Raw genomic sequence first — 25,440 nt, 5'->3', positions numbered from 1 at the left:
GAGACCATACCTGACAGCTGTTTGTCTAACCTACTCTTACATTGTCTCAGAGGGGTAGGCATGTTGGTCTGCAACTTTAAAAACAAGTAGTCCTATGGCACCTTAGAGACTAACAAAAATATATAGGATCATGAGCTTTCGTGAGTAAGACCCACTTCATTCGATGAGTTGGAGTAGAAATAAAAGAATTCAAGATTTTCACACATACAGAATGGGAAACGACTGTCTAGGAAGGAGTTCCACAGAAAAGGATCTAGGGGTCATAGTGGACCACAAGCTAAATATGAGCCAACAATGTGACACTGTTGCAAAAAAAAGCAAACGTGACTCTGGGATACATTAACAGGAGTGCTGTGAGCAAGACACGAGAAGTGATTCTTCCGCTCCACTCTGCACTGATTAGGCCTCAATTGGAGTATTGTGTCCAGTTCTGGGCACCGCATTTCAAAAAAGATGTGGAGAAATTGGAGGTGGTCCAGAGAAGAGCAACAGGAATGATTAATAGTCTAGAGAACATGACTTATGAAGGAAGACTGAAAGAATTGGTCTTGTTTAGTTTGGAAAGAAGACTGAGAGGAGACATGATTGCAGTTATCTAGAAAGGTGTCACAAGGAGGAGGGAGAAAAATTGTTTTCCTTGGCCTCTGAGGAGAGGACATGAAGCAACGGGCTTAAACTGCAGCTAAGGAGTTTTAGGTTGGACATTAGGAAAAACTTCCTAACTGTCAAGGTGGTTAAACATTAGAATAAGTTGCCTACGGAGGTTGTGGAATCTCCATCTCTGGAGAAATTTAAGAGCAGGTTAGATAGATATCTATCAGGGATGGGCTAAATGGTACTGTGTCCTGCTGTGAGGGCAGGGGACTGGACTCTATAACCTCTTGAGGTCCCTTCCAGTTGTAGTGTCTCACACACACACACGCACGCACGCGCTAATTAAGTGGGCTGGATGTATCCCATTCATAATTTTTTATGTGAAAATGAAGATGTCAATGACAGAGGAAATTGGCTTTGTGTGCGTTACCCAGTTAATGTCTTTATTCAAGCTAGGGATGTGAATGACTAGTTAGATATCCATTTGCTTATCGGATAGTCGACACACCAGTCCACTAGTCACTTTCCCCATTCTTGTCACATCTATCAGAAAGAGGCAACAAGGGGGGGGGGGGGGGGGGGAGAGGAGAGGATGCTTCAAAGTGGCAGCGCCATGTGGAGCCCGGGGCCAGACCCTGGTCTCCATGCAGCACTGCCACTTTGAATGCCATATGCAGCCCAACGCCAGCTGGGGTCTACACACTGTGTTTCAAAGAGGCAGTGCAGCATGGAGACCAGGGTTTGCTACTTTGAAATGCTGCAAACAGCCCAGGGCCAGCTGGGGAGTCCAGCTGGCCCTGGATTGCATGTGACATTTCAAAAAGCAGTGCCACGTGGAGCCTGGGGTCAACTGGGGACTCCACTGCTGATTCCAGGCTCCATGTGGCGTTGCAGCTTTGAAACACCGTGGAGAGCACAGGCCTAGTGGGGGACTGCTTGAGTCCCCCTCTGGCCCTGTGCTCCCCAAAGCGCTTTTGCCTTTCAAGTGTAGCAACAGCCACTTCAAGGCTGTTGCTACACTTAAGTTGGGAGGTGCCCTTATTGACTAATTGAATATTCGATGCAAATTGCATTGATTATTTGATTACCCAATTTATCTAAATTTAACATCCCTAATTGAAGCCCAGGGTAACTGTCAAATTTGTAAATGAATTTCAGTTCTGCATTCTCTCAGAAATATGGTGGTGAAATTCCTCTGTAGAAGAATGGCTAATTTAAAATCCACAATTGAATGGCCTGGTAGGTTAAAATGTAGGCTAGCCAATGTGAAACTTTTTCATCTGAAGAGGTCTGTTGTTTTATATTTTTGTTGGAGGCAGCAGACTTAGATTGGTGCAGTCTGTTATACTCAATGATGGCCTATAGCACTAAAGAGTTTGGCGTGAGACACTAAGGTAAGTTTTCCATCCTCTTAGAAGGTATAAAGTATTTCTTCTCCATTCCTTTCAGAGTGGGGATTACAAATGACTGGGTTGTGCCAGACCTGTTTGGCCAGCTCTGATACGGCCTCATTGATTGTAAATGCCATCTTGCTAGGATCTGCACTCTGGAGGATATCTAGCAACTTAGTAGTATCCTGAACTTTTTCCAGGGAAATGTGGAATGCAGCTGCAATTCTCCTCAGGAGATCTTGGAATTACTTATAGTCATCAGAAGTTGACAGTGAAGCAGGTACAGCAGCCTCATCAGGAGATGAAAACAAAAATGCTGCTAAGGAGAATAGGTCCTCTGGTTCAAGTTGCTCCTCATGCTCATAGTGCTCCTCACTGGGCTGGGGTTCTTCCCTCTGAGGTGACTCTGTCTGGTCCTCTGTTCCCACAAGGTCTCAGATACGAATCTCAGAAACCCTAACAGCCCAGCAGATCACAGGTGCCAGCAGTGTGAGAACCTCTCTGGTTATTACCAGCTCTGAAAGGATTGGGGATCCCAGATCAGAATATTCAGCCAGGCCATTACACACAGTGCATCCAGTCCTTGAGGAAAGGGAACAGGAGAGACTTGTACCTCTTGGCAGAGCCAGTGCTGTTGATTTAAACCAGGGCAGTGAGAGCAGGTACTGCTGAGTCCATCTTCTTGTTGTGAGATAGTACTAATGGTGTGAGTGGCTACCCTCTTTCCCTCACCAGTTCTGAAACTGGACATGATCCTTCAACAGCTGGTAATTTCAGATCACTCTTGAATCTCAGCACTGACGAGACAAGCCCATACCAAGTGTGGAAGTTACTAACCAGAAAGACCCAGGGCCACACAGACTTGAAATTGGGGATCTCAGACATACTAAGTACCGCAAATGAGGGGTAGTCCGGGATGGGGGGGGAGGTACTCTAAATTCCTACTAACATTATATAGTTAAACACTAACAACTAAAGCTAGAGATTGGTAAACTATTTATAAAAAATGAAATTTGAAGCAGGAACATCAGCCAATCTCTGGACATTTGTCTAAGATGCAACCTCTCTAACGGTGGTAAAAACAAACTGGAAAGGTAACTGGTCAGCACCAACCATTATGCATTCAGTTCAGAGAACAGGGAACAGAGGGTGCATGTGTGGATCAACGGACACAGCTTATGAAAAATCTCCTGGTTCCAGGCATCTAGCGTGCTTGTACAACTTGAGTGGAATACACACAGAGACCACCATTTGGAGAACTTCAGCATTATCTTCTGCTTAAATCCTAATAATTTTACATGTCTCCTCCCCCTAAAAACTTTTCATGGTTTTCTATGCAAAACATCAAAGCATACATCTCTAGGCAAAACATATTTTGTTTGAAACACGTCAAACTTCAGATTTGTTTTCTCCCGAATTCAGTTCACAAATTATAGTTTCATCTAATGCAATTTAATAGCAACATTCTGAACTTTCTTCTGAATTGAACTTGACTTTCCTCTCTCTTGTCATGCAGGGATTTTGACAGTAGCTTTTGATTCAGGATCAAGAGTACCTAACAAAAGGTAAAATTCAAAGTATATCAAAACTGACAGTAGCAGTTAATGTGTCATTAGGGGAAAAAAACTTGATTCACTAAGAAAATAAAATTGGTAGTACAAGAGAAATCCATCTCGACAATACTAGAAAAATGTGAATATACAATTTTCTGCAAAATATGTCCTTTAAACAAAAGTAACAGCACATTTTTCTATAGCTGGAAGTATCCTTTACATGCAAAGTATGTGACTAAAGATATACAAACTACAGAGACTTACCAAGAGTTCAGACGTTCCTAATTTGTCTAGTTCCAAAGACTGGATCCGAGAAATATGAACACCCATTTCCCTATGTATTCCAGAACACTCTATACAGGTTAAAATGCCCAGGTTTGTTGACAGCCAAGTTGGATCTGTAGAAGAGGTTGAGAAATAAAATAATTATTAAACATTACAAAGACGGACAGTAATATTCTGTAAAAATCAATATTTAATGAAAATTATTCTCTCTCTCTTAGGGATTTAACAAAAGCAATTAAACCGTGAATGTGTGATGCTTTTTTCAATCTTCATCACCGAAGTGAACCAAAAACTGAATAAAATTCATTTTCCCTCTAACAGAATTAAGTTTGTATATTTCTAAAAATCCATCACCTCTATAAACATCTAGGCCAACATTTTCAAACCCAGGTGCCTAAACAAATATTTAGGCTTCTAAATGTAGTGCCCATTCCCAAATTTATCCATTTTGTCCTTAATTTTAATGCTCAACATGTATTTGATAAAAAATTAAATAAGAAACTTTTCACTTTAGATAGAATGGACATCCATAAAAGTAAACTTTAAATTATAGGGGTGGCCCAATAATAGTGCTGTGCACTGCCATGTGGGCATCCTTGTTTAACACCCAGGTAGTTCTTACATCACGTATGTTGCAAATGAGCACATTTAGTGCAAGACTTTTTTTTTTCTTGAAAAACTTAACAGTAACAATATGGGCAGGTTAGAGAAGAAAGATATGTGGTTCAAATTAGCTTCATTCAGTCTTGTTTGACCAGAGGGATAATTATGTGCCCATCACATGAAGTCTTGGTTCAAGAGTTTAAAAGCAAGAAGAAAGAGAAGAGATGTTTGAGACTTCATTATAAACAAGGTGGCAAAGGTTAATAAAAATGTTTCCCCAGATTCCTAGTAATTTCAATTATAAACTATGAACTATTTATTGTCTTTCCATACTTGAAAAGCTACTGTATACTCTTCTATGGTTGCAATACTCTACTTACATATATATCAGTGTATGCATGTCTAATGTATCCTTCACTGTAGAATGTAGCTACCAATATTTCAGTATAACATTGGTATTAATTCCCTGCCAAAGACATTCTTCTTCTATCTTCCCTGGTCAACTGTTCTACCACCATTCTGAGGATCTTATTTAAGATATGAAAGCAGCAGCTATCATGCACTATAACCTCAGTAGCCCTATGATGATTTATAATCAACACTTAATTGACTTCAAGCTCAGACAAGGGAAAATGACTGACCAATAATTCTGCTGCTCTAAAGATATCATTCCAAAAGGGTTCTTACACCAAATCTTTGCTTCTTGGCACAAGACTGGGAAAATTATCAAAGCACTGAAGAGTTTAGGCACTGATGGGTAAAAAGATAAAGCACAAACTGGGACACCCTATTTATGTGTGTGTCAAGCAGACAGCTTAACTGCTAAACAATAAGGGGATGCTTTGTGCATCACACTATTGCCATTGTTCTTAGGGTCCAGCAATTTAAAAGCCTTTGGCAATTCCACGAGTCTCATGCTATGAAGCTGAGATCCAAGAGTAAGACTCCTAGAGGATTAGTAGCTTCTTTAAGCACTGCCTAAGCATGACTCACTTCCAAGTAAGTAGTTTACAAAGGAACAGTGATGCCAAACAATTTCTATTCCATTCCAATAAGAATCTGGAGAGAATGCAACATCAGCAATCCAAATCCCACACAGGGCTTGAACTGCTGAAATGGAGCGCAGACACACGCAGTACTGATGAATGAAATTTAGAACACTTGTTTTAAAATAGGGTTGAAGGCTGATCTACATATTACTTAAGTTAATCTGCACTCTAAAAACTTTTTAAAAATAAATTACTTTGATTGAAATAAGACATTTGGTGACATTCATGTAAATAAGATACCTGGTGATCCACAATCACAACAGACTTCATTTCCGGGTAACCTCTGTATATCATCAATAATGGCTTTTGTTAGATCCTCTAAACTGTTTTCCCCTGTGCTCTGCTCTCCACGGAATGCCATGTTTAATGCTTCTTCTTTACTGTTAGTCAATACTGATATCCATCTAGTATAAAATGAAGGGGTTTTATGAAGATTGTTTTGCAAATACAACTTTACCAAATACAACCCTTTTACCTATAGGTGAAAGTACAGAGTGGAAATGGAGGAGAGGGAGTGTATTGGAGGAGATACTGAAAAGGAAAAAAAGGGGAAAGGGCAGAAATAAAACAAGAATGACAGAAGGAGGAACAAAGTAAAACAAGGGGGAAATATTTTTCAATTGTTCATCAAAAAGGTTCTGAATTAATGTACTGGAACAATTTGTGCCATCATATGTAATTCCTAATTTCTGCAAGTGGGTTAGAGCCTGGGAGTGAATGGAGCTAAAGGGTCAGATTTTGAATTCAGGTTCTAAGGTACTTTTGAAACTATCATGAGGCACTTACCTACATCTTTAGACACCTCAATTCTTTAAAAAATATGGACCCAATTATTTTGCTATAATAGCCCATATACAGGGAATTTGAAGTCCAAATAGCTGAATAGGTTAGGAATAAAAAAAGGACAGGATTTTAGAAAGGGGGAAAAGATGACAATAGAGAGTAATAGAATAACAGTAGTGGCCAACATTACGATTGTAACTGGTAAAATGTGATTTTACAGACATTGCCAACCTGCAACTTAGTCAAGTTAAACAAATCAATAAGAGTTAAAAGTTGTTTCAGGTACTATATCTCTCCTGAGTCTACTTACTGATTTTTAAGGGTTATACAACATTTCCTTTTTTTTAAAAGTGCATTTCACTCACTTCCTGATGTGTGAAAGACACAGATTAAGAGGGGATAGTGACTGACCAATTTTACAAGGGAATTTGAAAAAATGGATACACACGAAGAGCCATCTAATATATCAAACGAGCAGGTTGAAAAAAATAAAAATAAAAACAAAAACAGTTTTTTTCTCCACTTTCAGCTACAGTAATTGTGTTATTTAGAGAGAAAGCAGACAAGATATCACACTTCTGTCTAAAACTGCTCTACCGCTTTACACATTTCCTGCTTAGATATTTCAACATTCTATACTCAATGTGTGATTTTTTTTTATTGCAGTGTGCTTTAATGGCTAGCTTCAACTGAATGGATTGATGATGAAACTTTAGATTTAATTTCATAGCATCTATCATGCAAACATTAAAACATGTAACTTTACAGACCTAACTAGTTTAAATGGGGTAACTTTATTCATACGAGTTCATCATACATGTTCGCAGAATCAGGGCTTGAATTTGTGCTTGCACTCACATATGAATATTTTGATTTTGCGATTAATGCACAAAGAACTATCTGGGAACAAAAGGTCTTTTCCATAGAACTTGCAAAGGAAGGTTAGGAAAAGAAAGCCTAACATGCCCTCTTCCCCTACCTCTAAGAAATGTAATCATTTACTATATTTCCCCAATATATACAAGCTAAACAATCTGGATTTGTAAAGTAAAATATATAAACCCACTCTAGGTGGCAGTCATTTGTAATTTTGCTGATGAAGACAGGTTTGAGAGAGAAGTAGTATTCTTGGGTTCTGATATTAGCATAATCCAAAAATATTTAGGCAATGCAAGTGGAAATATGTTTTACCGGTAATTTATAAATTGACAACTGACTTAAACAACTTGTCAGCAATGATAGTTATTATGACACTAATTTAATTGCAATTAATGTAAATAGAAGTTAACAGCCAACCTCAAGTAAACAATTACAATTTAAAAAAAAACTTTCAATCAATATTAGAAGTAATTAAAATTAGATGAAAAATTGGATGAGTAAGCTGATCACAGGTTTGATCTAGTGTTTCAATCATTCTTTTATTTATTACAATTACATGGTTAAAAACAATTCTTATTTTATTCTTTTTAACCAAGGAAATGAAAAATTCTATATAGCTGCATCACACTGTGTGCCAGCGATGGCCAACCTAGGCTAGTGAGCAGGCTGCATGAGTAGCCCTCCAACTCAGAGGGCCGCAAAACTGTTGTAACCACGACAGTCTCCAGGGATAGGATAGTTTTGCTAACTGCACTTGTGTACCTAGAATTTGCAGGGTTTGCCAAATGAACAGTAGCAGGGCTTTGATTGGATGCAGAGGGAGCACACAGCTCTCACAGTCATGTTGTGTGCAATCAGCACACACCTCACTTCATGCGCCCTTGCTTTACATGCATGTCACTTTAGTAATACCGGTAGGAAAAAAACTACAAGGATAAAAACCAGGAGAAACTGGCAAACCTGCATGTGAGCAACAATAAAATGTTTTGTGGACCACATATAGAACCCTGATGGGCTGCATGTGTCCCTCGAGCTACAGACTGCCCACTAGTGCTGTGTGTTGTAGCTAGAGATTATCAGCAGGGCCAATTTAACACTAACATTTGTGCCAGTTACATAACAGAATTGACCATTAGCACTGCAAAATGGCAGAAATACAATCTATTCATTATTCCCTGAATAACCCCCACCCACCCCAAAAAAACTCCACTCAAACCAGTAAAAATGGCATTTTAAACCAATATGCCATTACCAGGTGTCTTATGGTTCTCTCTGTTATAATCACAGCTTTGCTGGTTTTGTACAATTTCTGTTTGAAGTACACAGAACATTTCTGCTTTACTGTATGAAGCCAGATCAGGGTTCTGCAATCTGCACCACAATTAAGTTTCAGCTTTCTGTGGTGTTTCTCTTCCTCAGGTGTCCAGACATTGGACAATTTTCTATTTTCTTCTAGGACTCTATTACTGCACAGAATTCTGCCAGTCTATTCTATGGGCTGTGAGCTGATCCAAGTGCCTGAAAGGCTAGGCTGAAATCTTGCCAGTGAGGTTTTGTCTTGCTATCCTTTAATCCTTAATCCCTTTAAGATTCCTTGACAAAATGGCAAGAGAACAGGGGTTTAAAAAACAAGCTTCTAAGCAACCAGAGGATCTAGTGAACAGGGAAGTGTTGCCAGGGACTTGAGAAAGGGAATGTGGGACCTAGATACACCTAATAAAAATACTCTAAACTTAGTACAATAACCCCCAGGCATGCTGGTGGGAAGAAAGAAGGTATATTCAAGCTAAATCTAAATACCTGTATCCTTATGTAAACATACATCCTCCCCATATCTATATATCTATCTGCATATCTACAGTTCTGCAGTGACCTGGTAGCCTATTTTTGCCACATCTGACAGAAGGAATATTTATCACACACCACGGAACATTGCACTGACCATGAGAATTCCCCCCTATTAATCCTACAAGAAGACTTCTACGTGGACCCTCCTGACAGTAATGAAAGTCTGGACTTCTACAATGATTGCTTCCGCAAATGTGCACAGGCTGACATTTTGAACAAACATCATGCGACATAACACCTCAGACATGCACAACCCACGGCTATCCACAGCCTCAAAACCAACTCTGACATTATAATCAAAGAGGCTGACAAAGGGGGTGCTGTAGACATCATGAATAGGTCAGATTACGAACAGTAGGCTGTCAGACAACACACCAACACATTCTACAAGCCTCTTTGCTCTAATCCATTGCTGAATACCAAAAGAAACTAAATCATTTGCTGAAGAAACTCGCTGCTATAGCTTGGGTCCAAATCTACACAAACACAGGCCTGACCAGGAACATTCGGTCTGCTAACCAAGATCCATAAACCTGGAAATCTCAGACATCCCATCATCTCAGGCATTGGCACCCTTACAGCAGGATTATCCGGCTACGCTGACTCTCTCCTCAGTCCCTATGCTACCAGCACTTCTAACTATCTTTGGGTATGTCTACACTACAAAGTTAATTCGAACTAACGGACGTTAGTTTGAATTAACTTTCATAGGCGCTACACTAGCGCTCCGCTAGTTCGAACTTAATTCGAACTAGTGGAGCGCTTAGTTCGAACTAGGTAAACCTCATTTTACAAGGACTAAGCCTAGTTCAAACTTACTAGTTCGAATTAAGGGCTGTGTAGCCCCTTAATTCGAACTAGTGGGAGGCTAGCCCTCCCCAGCTTTCCCTGGTGGCCACTCTGGGCACCACCAGGGAAACTCGTATGCCCCCTCCTGGCCCCGGAGCCCTTAAAGGGGCATGGGCTGGCTACGGTGCCCTTGCCAGGTGCAAGCCTGCAAGCACCCAGCCAGCAGACCCTGCACCTGGCACGCCATGAGCCAGCCACCCGATGCCTCCCAGCCCTCCCCCTCTTCCCGGGACCAGGCTGGCGGCTCTCGGGAGCCTGGCCAGGACCGCAAGAGGCGGGCACCCACCTGGTCTAGACATCGTGGACTTTGTCCACGAACTCCGCACTAGGCACAGGAAAGTGGCTGTCTAGAGCAGGAGAGCTGCCAGCCTGGCCACCCAGGAGCAGGTGTGCATGAAAATCAAGGTGGTCCACTGAGACCCCCGACCCTGAGCCCTGAGCTTACAATGGCCGTACTGGGTCAGACCAAAGGTCCATCTAGTCCAGTAGCCTGTCTGCCGACAGCAGCCAACCCTAGGTACCCTGGAGGGGATGGACCAAAGACAGTGACCAAGCCATTTGTCTCGTGCCATCCATCTCCAGCCTTCCACAAACTTTGGGCAGGGACACCATTTCTACTCCCTGGCTAATACCACTCCATGGACCCCGACTTCCATGACTTGATCTCACTTCTCTTTAAACTCTGTTCTAGTTCTAGCCTTCACAGCCTCCTGAAGCAAGGAGTTCCACAGGTTGACTCTTTGCTTTGTGAAGAACAACTTTCTGTTACTAGTTTGAAGCCTGCTACCCATTCCTTTCCTTTGGTGTCCTCTAGTCCTTCTATTATGGGAACTAATGGAGAACTTTTCTGTATGCACCCTCTCCACCCCACTCTTGCTTTTATAGACCTCTATCATATCCCCCCTCCGTCTCCTCTTCTCTAAGCTGAGAAGTCCCAGTCTCTTTAGCCTCTCTTCAAATGGGACCTGTTCCAAACCCCTGATCATTTTAGTTGCCCTCCCCTCTCCCACCCTCTCTCTTCCCCTCTCCCACCTCTTTTTCCCAGTCTCCCCCAGTTTTGTTCAATAAAGAGAGATTCTATTTTTGAACACACGTTTTCTTTATTTTGTACATCAGGAAGGGGGGCTAGGGAAGGGTAAGTGGAAGGAGGTGAAGGAGGAATGGGGTACACGCCCCCGATGGGGAGGACTGGGCTGGCTCTGCGGGCTTCTGGGGGTGGAAGTTCTCCTGCATCCCCCCGATTGCCTCCTTCCCCCGGATGGCAGCCTGTGGCAAGTGCAGCCGGGGTGATGGCTGAGTGCTGTGATGTTCCACCTGTGGGCACACAGGGCACTCCAAGCCAGGACTGCTTTGCAAGCGGGGAACCCTGAGAACTGTCTGTCCGGGGTGGGGATCGGGTCCCTTTAAGCACAGCCCTCGGCTAGCCTGAGATAGCAGCTCCACGCTTTAAGTCCTCATCTGATGCCCTGCAGGCACTGCTTCTGGCCATCCTTAACCTCTGTTCAGGGTCCACTCTGTGTGGACATGCTAGTTCGAATTAACAAAACGCTAATTCAAACTAGTTTTTAAGTCTAGCTGCGCTAATTCGAATTAGCTTAGTTTGAATTAACTAATTCGAATTAAGTTAGTTCGAATTAGCGCTGTAGTGTAGACATACCCTTTGAGACACCACTGACTTCTGAGGAAACTACAGAGCATCAGTAATCTTCCTGAAAATACCATTCTGGTCTAGGGATATTAAATTTTGTTTAATCAGCTAATTGAATAGTTGATGGAATTTCCACTGACTTCTCGATTAGTCACTAAGAGGGGAAACTGCAGAACCACAGTGGGGTTTGCTCCTGGCCTGGAGCTAACCCTGCTATGGCTCTGCCTTTTAAATGTAGTAACAGCTGTCTGGATCTTACTACATTTAAAAGGCAGAGGCACAGCATATGGGACCGGGCACAAACTGGGAATCAGCTGTCCCAGCTCATGCCCGGTCCCAGATGCTGCACATCTGCTTTAAAGGGCAGAGGTGCAGTGGGGAACCTGGTGTGAGCTGGGAATCAGCTGTCCCAGTTTGCACTTGGTCCCAGATGCTCTGCCTCTGCCTTCCCCCGCAGAGACGGGGCTTTTAAGCTGGCTCCCCTCAACGCTGGCTCCTGCTTTTCCCAGCTGCCTCTGATAGAGGCAGCAAGGGAGGGGGGAGCAACTAGTTGAGTAGTCACTTGACTACCTGATAAGCATATGCTTACTGGGTAGTTGACTACTCAACTAGCCACTTACATCCCTACCCTGGTCACTATTATGCGACTTTGTCGTCATCCACAACTATTTCCAATTTGGGGACAATTTATACCTTCAAGTCAGCGGCACTGCTAATGTGTACCTGCATGGTCCTACAATATGCTAACACTTTTATAGCTGATCTCTAACAACATTTCCTCAGCTCTTGTCCTATAGCACTCTCCCTCTACTTACGCTACACTGATGACATCTTCAACATATGGACCCACAGAAAGGAGACCCTTGAAGAATTCCACAGGAATTTCAACAATTTCCGCTCCATCATCAACCTCAACCTAGACCAGTCCATACAAGAGATGTACTTCTTGACCCTTCAGTACAAATGCATGATGGTCACATAAAGACAATCTTATACTGGAAAGCTACTAACTACTATTCTTACTATTTGCCTCTAATTTCCATCCAGAACACAGCACATGGTCCACCGTCTACAGTCAAGCCCTAAAATACAACTGGATTTGTTTCAGTCCAACAGACAAACACCTACAAGATCTTTATCGGGCATTCTGAAAATTTAAACATCTACATGGGGAAGTGAAAAAACAAACTGACAGAGCCAGAAAAAATACCCAGCAGTCAACTCTTCAAAACAGGCCCAACAAGGAAAATATAAGAATACCATTGGTCATCACCTACTGCCCCCAGGTTAAACCCCTACCAGCACACCACTGACAATCCACAACCTATCCTGGAAAATGCTCTCTCGCAGCCCTTGGGAGACAGGCCAATCCTTGCCTATGTCTAAATCCCTCAGTCTGAAGCAAATTCTTTCCAGCAGCTACACATCACACCTTAGACACACTCACTCAGGAAACTATCCGTGCAACAAACCCCGTTGCCAACTCTGTCCACATATCTACATGAAAGACATCATCACAGGACCTAACCACAAAAGTCACAACATAAGAAGCTCATAGAACTACACATCCTCTAACAGGATATATGTCATCAAGTGCCCCTTTGCCATGTATATTGGCCAAACCAGACAGTCTCTAAGACAAAGGATAAATAGACACAAATCAGACATCAAAAATAGTAACACACAAACCTGTAGGGGAACATTTTAACCCTTCTGGTCACTCAGTCATGAATTTAAAAGTAGCCATTCTTCTACAAAGGAGTTTCACTAACCAATTACAGAGAAAGACTGCAGAATTGGAATTAACCTACAAGTCTGACACGGTTACCCTATGCTTGATAAAGCCTGGTTGGTACATCACAAAACCAATTTCTCCTTCCTTAACATCCACATTTTCACATCAAAAGCTATGAACGGGACACATCCAGTCCACTTAATTAGCCCTATTAACATGGGCCTTACAATTGACAGGTAGTTCTTTTCTATTATATATATTGGTTTCTGTTATTTTTACTAAAACTCATCTGGTGAAATGGGTTTTTATCCATGAAAGCTCATGATTCTATATATTTTTGTTAGTCTCAACAGTGCTACAGACTAACACGGCTACCCATCTGAGACTACCTACATATAGGTATATATTTTAAAATATAAGGAAAAAAATAAAAGACACTATACTACTACTAAAAAGCTCTAGGTAAGAAAGCATGAGGTAATATAGTTGCTAACAGATTGCTAATAGCTCTGTGTCTAGCCAGAGGTGGTAGAAAAGGAATTGGGGGAGGAAGAGGATAAGCCTATGTGCACTGACTAACCTTATAGGAGGGCATGAGGAGAGACAAGATGTGTGTAGGCCTAATGGACACTGCTACCAAAGTTCTCCACTCAGCAGCGTAGGAATGCAAGCACACCTACAGTGTAGCTCCCAAAGGGACACAACTTGAACAACCACCCAGTAACAAAAACCATAACATAATAAAATTTAACATCTTTGGGAGGATGAGGAATACCAAAGGAACCCATCTCAGTAGCCTTTTAACTTCAAAATGTTGATCTACATAAAAATGAGAATGCTAGTTAAATGGAAATTAAAAGAGACAGTCATAAGAATGAAATGCCTGTAAACTTCATGGAGGGTTATTAAAAACACCATAATATAAGATCAAACTAATGGTATATCTCAAGTAATTAAAAAAAAAAAACAACAGCAAGAGGATGCCCAAAATGCCGCCATGGCTAACCACCAGACTAAAATAAACAGAGGCAAAAAGGCATCCTTTAAAAACTGGAAGTCAAATCCTACTAAGGAAAAAGAAAGGAGCATAAAGTTGGGCAAATGAAGTGTAAAAATATATTTGGGCAGGCAAAAAAAAAAGAATGAATTTAAAGAGCAACTAGTAAAAGACACAAAAAACCTAGAAGAAAGCCTGCCAAACAATCACTGAATGACTGAAGTGCTGAAAGTGTACCATTGCACAGAAATTAGATGATTTTTTTGCCTTGGTCTTCACTACAGAGGATATAAGCGAGACTCCCACATTGGAACTACTCCTTTTAGGTGAAAAACCTGAGGAACTGTCCCAGATTGAGGTGTCAACAGAGAGGACTTTGGAATAAACTGGTAAATTAAATGGTAATAAATCTTTCCTAACAGATATTCCACAGGAGTTCTGAGGAAACTCAAATACAAAATTATAGAACTACTAATTGGTATGTAACCCTATTGGTTAAAATCAGATGACTGGAGAATAGTTTATTGTAATATCAATTTTCAAAAGGGCTCCAGAGGCTGATCCTTTCCATTACAAGCCAGTAAGCCAAACTTGAGAACCAGTAACTACAGTTACTGGCTCAAACTACAATAAGAATAGAATTATGATGCACACTTATGGAGAACATTCAACACAACTTTGTAAAAAGAAATCGCGTGTGTCAGAATTCTTTCATGGTGTTAGGAAACATATCGACAAGAGTGATCCAGTGAATATAGTGTTTTGGACTTGCAGAGAGCCTTCGACAAAGTTGCTCATCAAAGGTTCTAAAGGGATGTAAGGAGTGATGGGATAAGAGGAAAGGTTCTCTCAACGTTCAGTAATACGTTAAAAAACTGGTAAACAAAGGTTAAGAATAGATTATCAGTTTTCACAATGAAGCAAGAAGTGAATAGCAGACTCCACAAAGGATTTGTACTGAGACTGGTGCTGTTCAACGTATTCCAAAAATGATCTGAAGAAAAAGGGTAAACATAGAAGTGGTAAATATACAAAACTATTCAAGATAGTTACGTTCAAAATGGACACCAAAGAGGTCTCACAGAACTGGGTGACTGGGAAACAAAATGGCAGATGAAATTCAGTGTTAATAAGTGAAAAGTAATGCATATCGGAAAACATAATCCCAACTATACGTGTAAAATGATGGGCCCTCTCAAGAAAGACCTTCATGTTACCATGGACGGTTCTCTGAAAGCATGTGCTCAATGTGCAGTGGCAGTCAAAAACGCTAATAGAATGTCAGGAACCATTGGGAAAGGGTTACATAGTAACCAAGCAAAATCATAACCCCACTTTATAAATACATGGTATGTCCACACCTTGAAAACTGCCTAAATAGCTAGTTGCCCCATATGTCTGTCTGTCTCTCTCTCTCTCACACACTCACACACACACACACACACACACACACACGAAGCGAAGCAACCTATATTACTGATCAAATCTGCAAAATTTCATAGATGAATGTAACGCTATTTGAGTCTCTTATAAATACTTGCCCAGAATACACAGCACTTGAATAAACAGAACTACAGCAATTTGTTTGTAGTTTTTAGTGGTTTGTTTTTCTAAAACAGGCAACATATCATTAGTGTTAATCAATTTACTACCTCTAAATCCAGGAAACTTCTCAAGTCTATCTGTAGGCCTAGCAAGTTCTATTTACAATAACAATATTAAAAAATATACTCCAGCATAAATTCATTCTCTCCGCTGTTGAAGTTGAACCATTTTTTAAATTTTGATACATTGCACTGAAGCTTACAGGAAATAAAAACAGTGGGATCTCAAGCTAGCCTGACAAAATAATCAGAGGGGAAAATATCTACAGTATCAAAATAACTATTTTAAATGACTGGGTCTCAAAATGCTAAGATCAATAAAGAAAATGAAATACATTATAACTTGATCTTTCAAACAGAGTAAAAGCTAATTTATGGTAAATATTTCAAGCTCAATTAAGCATTAAGAACATTGCTGACTGAATATTTTAATGGCTTTGTTTTTTTCCCCTCAAGCAAACAAATGAAGGGAAAATAACATGGTGTTTCCCAAACAATGTGTAAAGTCAAGCTGTAAATATGACAGAACAGTCATCTTTCACAATCTGCAGGACTAGCCTAAAGCTTAATTGCAAGTACAACATGAGGATCGTTCCCTGCTCACACTCTGTATGTGATTGGGCCCCAAACTACTGCTTGTCTATGACATCTACTTCTCCACCTGCCAATCAACTATAAAGGGTTCTCAAATGTAAACAAGACACCAAGCATAAAAGAACAATCTGATGTTAGACTAGAATACAGGTGAGCAGATAAGGTACAATGAAACTAAGAGGAGGGAGGTAGATGGGCACTAGCCCTGGGCATTCCATCAGCAGCTTTCTTACTGGAATTGTCAGGTGGCAATGGAATGCAATATTCTACACCTGTGGTTCTCAATGTTGCTGGGGGTATGCACAGATTTTCCAGGGGATACATCAGCCCATCTAGATATTTGCCTAGTTTTACAACAGGCTACATAAAAAGAACTATCAACGGCAATAAAAACTACATTTCATATAGTGACTTGTGTATATTTTTCTATATATTACATACTGAAAGTTCAATATTTATATTCCAGTTTATATAATTATTTTATAATTATATAGTAAAAATTAGAAAGTAAGCAATTTTTAGTAACAGTGTACCATGACACTTTTGTATTTCTATGTCTGATTTTGTAACCAAAGAAAAGTGAGGAAAATTTGGGATACACAAGACAAATCAGACTCCTGAGAGGGGTATAGTAATATAGAAAGGTTGAGAACTGTTCTATATAATCACACTGCTATGAAAGCCCTATGGCTACCAAAAGCAATACGCAGAAGACAAATATAGGAATGTGAATCAGAGAACACTAGAAAGTATGGAACAGTTCTGCACTGGCAGATAGATGGATTAGTCTAATGAAATTATCTGTGGGAGTAAATAAGTTACTTTATTAATTAAGTTATGTAAAATGAATAGATTCCAAAGTACATTAAGACTCAAACAGAAGGTGTTTTTGGTCTCCCATATGTAGTATTATACATTTAAGGAGGCAGATATATAATTTTTTCTGTAGTGAAAATGGTGAAATATGGTAAGATTCTACTTTTCTTTCTCCTTCCCATGGAATTGTTGGCTTCAAATCTTTAGTAACCCTTATCACTGTTCACTCTGATGAAAGGGAATTTTCACTTATGACTTTCAGCATAGCAAAATATTCAAGGAACAAAGGCATACAGTGTTTTTCCTCTAATACAACAAACATCGTTTTGCTAGTGATGCATGTAGTTTTGTGTATTTCTAAACACAAATTTTAAAAATATCTTTATAACAGTGTAAACACTCTTACGCTATATACTCTTGCTCATCCTCCGCCTGAAAGTGGTATGTTCTATTATCTGAAATACAAACAAACAAAACTCTTTCTAATGTTGAACACTTCTGAAAGATTTAAACATTTAAAGATGCCAAAAAAGCATGTTACCAAAACATATTCAGCAAGTAAGACATAAATTAACGTAAGTCAGTAAACCTGTGACATCTTTATTTTCAGTTACTAACTTTTTAATAAACAGAACTTTATTTAAAAAGAAAAACAATTGTTGACAATGTAAGTCATTTGTATCAAACAAGGATTATGGTGACAGTTATAGTTAATGAAATACAGAAGATCTGAGGCAGTACAGTTATGTTTCATGACGTTCACATACTTATTTTTTGTACAGCCAACATATTTTATTCGATTTTATGCCACAGAGTCAATTTGTTGAAAATAGATACTCATCTTATATAGAATACATAAAAACGTAAGAATGGCCATACTGTGCTAGACCAAAGGTCCCTCTAGCTCACTATCTTGTCTTCCAACAGTGACCTAATGCTAGGTGGCCCCAGAGGGAATGAACTGAATAGGCAAAAAACTTAAACACCCTGACTAATGGTCCTGTAGCACCTTAGGGTATGTCTACACAGGAAAGTTATTTTGAATTAACAGCCGTTATTTCGAAATAACTTTACTAGCGTCTACACAGCCACACTGCTATTTTGAAATTAATTCGAAATAGCAGAGCACTTATTTTGAATTTGCTAAACATCATTCCATGAGGAATAACCCAAAATTCAAAATAGCTAGTTCGAAATAAGTGCTGTGTAGACACTTATTTTGAAATAGGGGGCCTCCAGCCTTCCCAGGGTGCCCTGGTGGCCACTCCAGCCTCAACCAAGAACACTCCTCTTCTTCTCCCCTCCCCGGAGCCCTTAAAGGGGTTGACTTTGGCCACAGTGCCTGTGCCAGCTCCAAGCTTGCTAGCCCAGAGCCAGCAGTCACTGCCACAGCCCAGTGGCCCCAAAACATGAACTAGCAAGCCACTGGCAGCCAGCCCTCCACCGCTCCTCAGGAGCAGTCTGCCAGCTCCTAGGGACTTGCCACTTATTCATGTTTGGGGGGGGGATGCCCCCAATGTCCATGATCTCCACATTAGATGGAGGAACGCAGCCGTCTATGGCAGGATAGCTGCAAGCCTGGCCACCGAAGGCCATATGTGAACCCACGAGCAGGTCTGCATGAAAATCAAGTTGCTCCGGCGAGACCCCCCAACCCTGAGCTTCTCCTTCCCCCTTCTAGCTCCCTCCTCCCAGGAGTCCCCTTCCCCTCTCCCATCCTCTCTTCTTCCCTCTCCCGAATCCTTTCCTCAGTCTCACCAGAGTTTCTTCCCCCCCCCACTTTTGTTAAATAAAGAGAGTTTGTGTTCATGAAAATACATGTATTTTATTTGACATCAGGAAGAGGGGTTATGGAGGGGTAAGTGGAAGGATGTGAGGGAGGAATGAGGTACAAGCCCCCAGTGGGGCAGACCAGGGAGGCTCTTAGTGCTCTGTAGGGTAGAAACTCTCCTGCAGGGCCTCTTGGATACAGACAGTGCCCCGATGGACCTCCCGGATGGCAGCCTGCAGAAAGTGCAGCCAGGCTCACAGCAACATGTCCACGAGAAGCACCAGAGTGCCCAGGGACAGTTCTGGCTCCATGTTGCAGAGTGCTGTGATGTCCCGAGTGAGGGCAACCAGAGCACGCAGAGACAAAATGCTTTGCTGTCCCTCATCAAGGTAGGCAAGCAACCAGGGAAAGCTGAGAACCGGCTGTCCGGGGGGGGGGGGGGGGGTTCCTTTAAGTACAGGCCTCAGATAGCTTCAGGCATCAGCTACACAAAGTAACTCCTGACCTGATGCCCTGCTTGACCTGGTTCCGGCCAGCCTTAAATGCGATTCAGCGTCTACTCAGTGTGGACGCGCTATTTTGAAATAGTAAAAAGCTATTTCGAAATGCATTTTGTATGTAGATGCGTTATTTCAAAATAACTTATTTCGAATTAATTAGAAATAACGCTGTAATGTAGACATACCCTTAGAGACTAATAAAATGATTCCACTCCTGTAACCCATTCCCAACCTCTGACAAACCAAATCTAGGGACACCATTCCTCCCACCCTGACTAATAGCCACTTATGGACCTATCCTCCATGAAATTATCTAGTTCTTTTTTGAACCCTGTTAAAGTCCTAGCCTTCACAACATTCTCTGGCAAGGAGTTCCAAAAGATTGACTGCACGTTGTGTGAAGAAGGACTTCCTTTTGTTTGTTTTAAACCTGCTACCTATTAATTTCACTTGGTGACTCCTAGTTCTTATGTTATGGTTTAAAACAAACAAAAGGAAGTACTAGAGAAACACTATATGGCTATATTCTGCCTTGTAAAATTCCTTTTAAAGTAAAAGGAGTTGCATAACAAAATCAATACAAAGAAAATGTTATTTTTAGCACAAACAGAATTAATTTCTATGACTAAGGCTATGATATATGTATTCATGAGTATTTTTACTAAAAGTCACAGACGGTCATGGGTGTGAATTTTTGTTTATTGCCAAGGACCTACCTGCTTCTGACCCTTACTATAAATAACTCTTAACTAAATCTTGGGACAGCTGCTGCTGCAGGAGGCACTATTGTGAGAGGTATACCCCAGGAGACTGCTACAGTGAGAGGGTAGCTGTTGTTGAGGTGGGCAGAGTCAGGGTTACCAGCAGCTGCAGACCACCGGAGCAGCAGCTGCTCCTGCTGTCCTGGAGACCACTGCATGGGTGGCCCCCAGGGCCAGCCACTCTGGCTACTGGTTAGGCAGTCCCTGGGTCTAGCTGCACCTGGCACTTCTTGAGCATTTCCTGAGGGCAGCTGCCTGGGGTGGCTCCAGCTGTGGCCTGGGAGGCTAACTGCACAACCACTTCAGCAGTGGTTGGTGAAACTGACCCAGGGTCACCTGAGTAGCTGGTCATGGAGCCAGCTGATTGAGCAGCTCTGGGATCAGGCACACTGGCTGCTGCAGAAGTCATACAGGTCACAAAGTCACAGAATCTGTGACTTCTGCAACCTCTGTGACAAACACAGAGCCATATCTGACACAATGCAGGATAGAGAAGCACAGGTATTACTGAATGGTTATAGGCTATCTTTTATGAAGGAGATGAAACCAAAGTTTCACATATAATAGGGAATATTTTGAAGAATTACTGACAGACTGTTAAAACTGCAAAGTTACCTGATCCAATCTGAGCAAGCATATTCACATCTAGTAACTACACTTCATAACAGTTAATATTTACAGTTTGCAACATATATACCTGTAGATGTTAGAAAACTTTCCATATAAAGATGTATAAAGTCATGTCCATTGAGTTAAAATTAGAGAACAAGCCAAACATCCACAAAAGTTTGCATAAATTTGGACCAGGTGCTTAATTTGTAATTAAAATAGAACCTTTTAATTATTTTGCTATACAATAACATTTTGTAAATACTAGACAATGGATTACTTGATAATGAATGGGGCAAATATTTATTCACTTAAAATGTTACATACGTGATATCAGATCAAAAGACTTCTTATCTTCGGCATTTGGCTTCACCTGGCAGGTTAGTAAATTCAGTTTGGCAGGTTGCCTGTTGGACTAAAGAAAAAAATTACCTGTAGTAGTCTTGATGTTGGGCCCTTTTCTCACCAAAAAGGTATTTTTTCATTCGTTTTATGTATGGCTATAGTCATATTTGTATCAGTATTGATGGAACAGTACAAGAATAACTAAAATTCCTTTTTAGCAATTTATTTTTTTGATAATTTTAGAAGTGTTTGAAGAAATAAACTTATTTTAAAATAAGTTCCAATATTTAATTCTACAATTGTGTTTAATAACACAAAAATCCCATTATCTTTAAGACGTTTGTGTTTTATAATGAATACACAGGGCTCGACAAATAGTGTAATCTACTCGCCCTTGGCGAGTAGATTACACCCTGGAAGAGCTGGCATTGAGTGATCTGTGCATGTGCAGAGCGCAGAACCACGTGGCTGGCGAAGTTGAATACATATATGAATATATATTTGAATGCTTCCATTTTCCTTCCATTTTATTTAATTATTTCATACAATTGAAAATACCTACAAAATAACAAAATAATCTTGAAAAATACACACAATATATATATACACGGATGCATCCACATCTATTTTCCTTACTGGGAGACAAGTATAATTTCTTCAACCAACTGACAGAAAAGAGATGAAACCAAATTAATTATACAGGCTGGCTCTGATTTTCCCAAAGAGTAAGGTAGTTCCTGTATAAATCCAGAAGGGATTATTGCTAACCATTTTTTTAGTAAATATGCCTACACAATGTGATTTGTTAAATCTTTTCCCATATTTTCACTTACTTGACTGTGGCTGTGGTTCAAGAAGGTACTTAAGCATATGACTAATTTTACTGAATCCACTCACTTCAACTCACTATTCAGATAAACAAGTAAGAGAACACTTTAACCTCCCTGGACACTCAATAATGGATTAAAAAGTAGCCATCCTTTTACAAAAAAAAAAAACAAAAAACAAAAAAACACACACAACCCCAACCAAACTTAAAAACCAGATTACTAAGAGAAACAGCAGAACCTAGTCCTAACAGTTGTTAACTACCTTCTTTTGCTAAACCAGTACTTCTCTCTCTCTGCATATCTGTACATATAATCTCCTTATGCCCTAATAAATCTTTCAGTCTCTAGTCTAAGGGTATGACTACACTACAGTGTTATTTCAAAATAGCTTATTTGAAAATAATGCGTCTACACACACAATGCATTTTGAAATAGCTTTTTGCTATTTCAAAATAGCGCGTCCACACTGAGTGGATGCTGAATAGCATTTAAGGCCAGCCGGAACCAGGTCCGGCAGGGCATCAGGTCAGGAGTTACTTTGTATAGCTGCTGCCTGAAGCTATCTGAGGCCTGTGCTTAAAGGGACCCTTCCCCCAGACAGCCGGTTCTCAGCTTTCCCTGCTTGCTTGCCTACCTCGATGAGGGACAGCAAAGCATTTTGTCTCTGCGTGCTCTGGTTGCCCTCACTCGGGACATCACAGCACTCTGCAACGTGGAGCCAAAACTGCCCCTGGGCACTCTGGTGCTTCTCATGGACATGTTGCTGTGAGCCTGGCTGCACTTTCTGCAGGCTGCCATCCGGGAGCTCCATCAGGGCACTGTCTGTATCCAAGAGGCCCTGCAGGAGAGTTTCTACCCTACAGAGCACTAAGAGCCTCCCTGGTCAGCCCCACTGGTGACTTGTGCCTCATTCCTCCCTCACATCCTTCCACTTACCCCTCCATAACCCCTCTTCCTGATGTCAAATAAAATACATGTATTTTCATGAAGACAAACTCTCTTTATTTAACCAAAGTGGGGGAGGGGAAGAAACTCTGGTGAGACTTAGGAAAGGAGTCAGGAGAGGAGAGAAGAGAGGGTGGGAGAGGAGAAGGGGAATCCTGGGAGGAGGGAGCTGGAAGGGGGAAGCAAGGGGAAGCTCAGGGTTCAGGGTTGGGGGTCTCGCAGGACCAACTTGATTTTCATACAAACCTGCTCCTGGGTTCGCATGTGGCCTTTGGTGGCCAGGCTGGCAGCTATCCTGCCATAGACGGCTGCGTTCCTCCGTCTAGTGCGGAGATCATGGACGTTTTGGGCATACCCCCCCAAACCTGAATAAGGTCCATGATCTCCACCCTGGACCAGGAAGGCGTCCACCTTCTCTGGGCCATGGTAGGCCCCTAGGAGGTGGCAGACTACTCCTGGTGAGCGGTGGAGGGCTGGCTGCCAGTGGCTTGCTGGCTGATATTTTGGGGCCACTGGGTCAAGGGCAGTGACTGCTGGCTCTGGGCTGGCAGGTTTGGAGCTGGCACAGGCACTGCGGCCAGAATCAACCCCTTTAAGGGATCTGGGGCGGGGGGAGGGAGAGGAGTGTTCTTGGTTGAGGTTGAAGTGGCCACCAGGGCACCCTGAGAAGGCTGGAGGCCCCCTATTTCGAAATAAATGTCTACACAGCACTTATTTTGAACTAGCTATTTCAAATTTGGCATTATTCCTCATGGAATGAGGTTTACCAAATTTGAAACAGCGGTTTGGCTGTGTAGATGCTAGTAAAGTTATTTTGAAATAATGGCTGTTATTTCAGAATAACTTTGCTGTGTAAACATACTTTAAGAGTATTTCTACACCTCTGGTATCCCGAAATAGCTACCCCACAGTTAGCATGCGTTTCATCTTTCATAGTGCAAGGAAGCAAAACTAAACAAAAAAATTGTTTGGATTTAGGAAGGATGATTTCTCCATTTCTCACTCCCAGAACTACAAGAAAATTTTGCTAATACACACATTGTATAACAACCATTTCTTAGAAAAATGAAGAGACATTTATTAAAGTTTATTAAGATTTTGCTATTTTATAAAATATACCAAATTATATTAGCACAATTAGGTGATCTTGGTTTTGATGATGAGATTGTCCCCCTTAGTTCAACATATTGTTTGATGGAAGATTCAGATTTTGGCAGACCCTGCAAAACAAGTTTATCAACAGGGGGAAGACAAAATATATGGCCATCCATGCCCCAAAAGCGACCATCAGAGTAGAAGGTGACACTAGAAATAACTCATTTTACATATCTGAGGAATTAAATGTGCAATGGTGGTGACACCATGCTAGATATCAAGCAATGAACATCAAAAGCAGCAAACAACTTTCATAAACTTGAAAACAAATCCAAAGCATCAAACATGCTAAGGTAGTGGCAATGGATGTATTTAGAACACACTTTAAAAATTGCACCAATATGATATCTACATCAACTGCTATTAGAGATACCACCTGGAAAGAGAAAAGGAGGATAAGCTAAAGAAATAATACACAGAACAAGAGAGAGATAAGTCAAATTCATCAACATCACGAAAAAAAGCCTGTACAAATCAGTACAGGATCAAAATAAATGGTGGAAACTGATGAACATCCTATTATGCATCTGAGGGCATGGGAATAGAAAGAAAAAATATTAATACATTATGCTGTTACCATGCAGAATTAAAACTGAGCCATTATAGTGAAAATATTTGGATCTCCTTCTTCTACATGCCATATATCATATCCATAAGTAATTCTCCAAAACCCACCATGCTATACTTGTTATGTGATGCTAAACTAAACTTGTGCGTTTCCCAAGATCTAGGCCCGTGGTCACCAACCAGTAGATCGCGATCTACTGATTGATCTCAGGGGCTCTAAGAGTCGCTCTCGAGCCCTCTCTGAACTGCGCGCCTGCACAGTACATTTAAATTTGATTTCCTCATTTGAGGAGCAGCTACTCACCGAGCAACAACACAGGTGAGTAGCTGCGCGGAATGGTGCGAGGTGGAAGGTTGGGAGGGCTGAAACACCTCGGCCAGCTGGCTGTGGCTTTCAGCTGAAAGAGGCTGCCCTGCGCTCCAGCTGATCGGGCGGCTTCTCCTCTGCGCCTGCCCACGTGGAGTGTGGGGCACCCTGGCTGAGCGCCATGACCAGCTGGCCATGGCGCTCAGCCAGGGTATACCACGCTCCATGGGCAGGCACAGAGGAGAAGCCACCTGATCAGCTGGAGCGCAGTTCAGCCTCCTCCGGGCTGAAAGCCACAGCCAGCTGGCCAGGCAACTTCTCCTCTGCACCAGCCCACGTGGAGCATGGTGCCCGTTGGCTGAGCGCCATGGCCAGCTGGCCAGGCAGCTGCTTCTCTTCGCTCCAGCCCAGCTGCCCTGCGC

The 25,440-nt window shown here is 41.4% G+C and overlaps 1 protein-coding gene across 5 annotated transcripts in view; it reads right to left on the bottom strand.

Annotated features, from left to right (window-relative positions):
• Positions 1-25,440, bottom strand: part of ASAP1 (ArfGAP with SH3 domain, ankyrin repeat and PH domain 1) — a 306,096-nt gene that overhangs the window by 61,266 nt on the left and 219,390 nt on the right. For all 5 annotated transcript variants that reach the window (XM_075920136.1, XM_075920137.1, XM_014573856.3 and 2 more), the window contains 4 exons: positions 21,197-21,284; positions 17,635-17,683; positions 5,716-5,879; positions 3,803-3,936 (listed from right to left, as the gene is read on the bottom strand). In XM_075920136.1, the coding sequence (XP_075776251.1) occupies positions 3,803-3,936; positions 5,716-5,879; positions 17,635-17,683; positions 21,197-21,284 (435 nt within the window). The remainder of the gene's footprint in view (positions 1-3,802; positions 3,937-5,715; positions 5,880-17,634; positions 17,684-21,196; positions 21,285-25,440) is intronic.

The sequence above is a fragment of the Pelodiscus sinensis genome, chromosome 2, assembly GCF_049634645.1.
Source record: "Pelodiscus sinensis isolate JC-2024 chromosome 2, ASM4963464v1, whole genome shotgun sequence".
NCBI lineage: Eukaryota > Metazoa > Chordata > Testudines > Trionychidae > Pelodiscus > Pelodiscus sinensis.
This window is presented reverse-complemented; position numbering and strand designations above follow the sequence as displayed.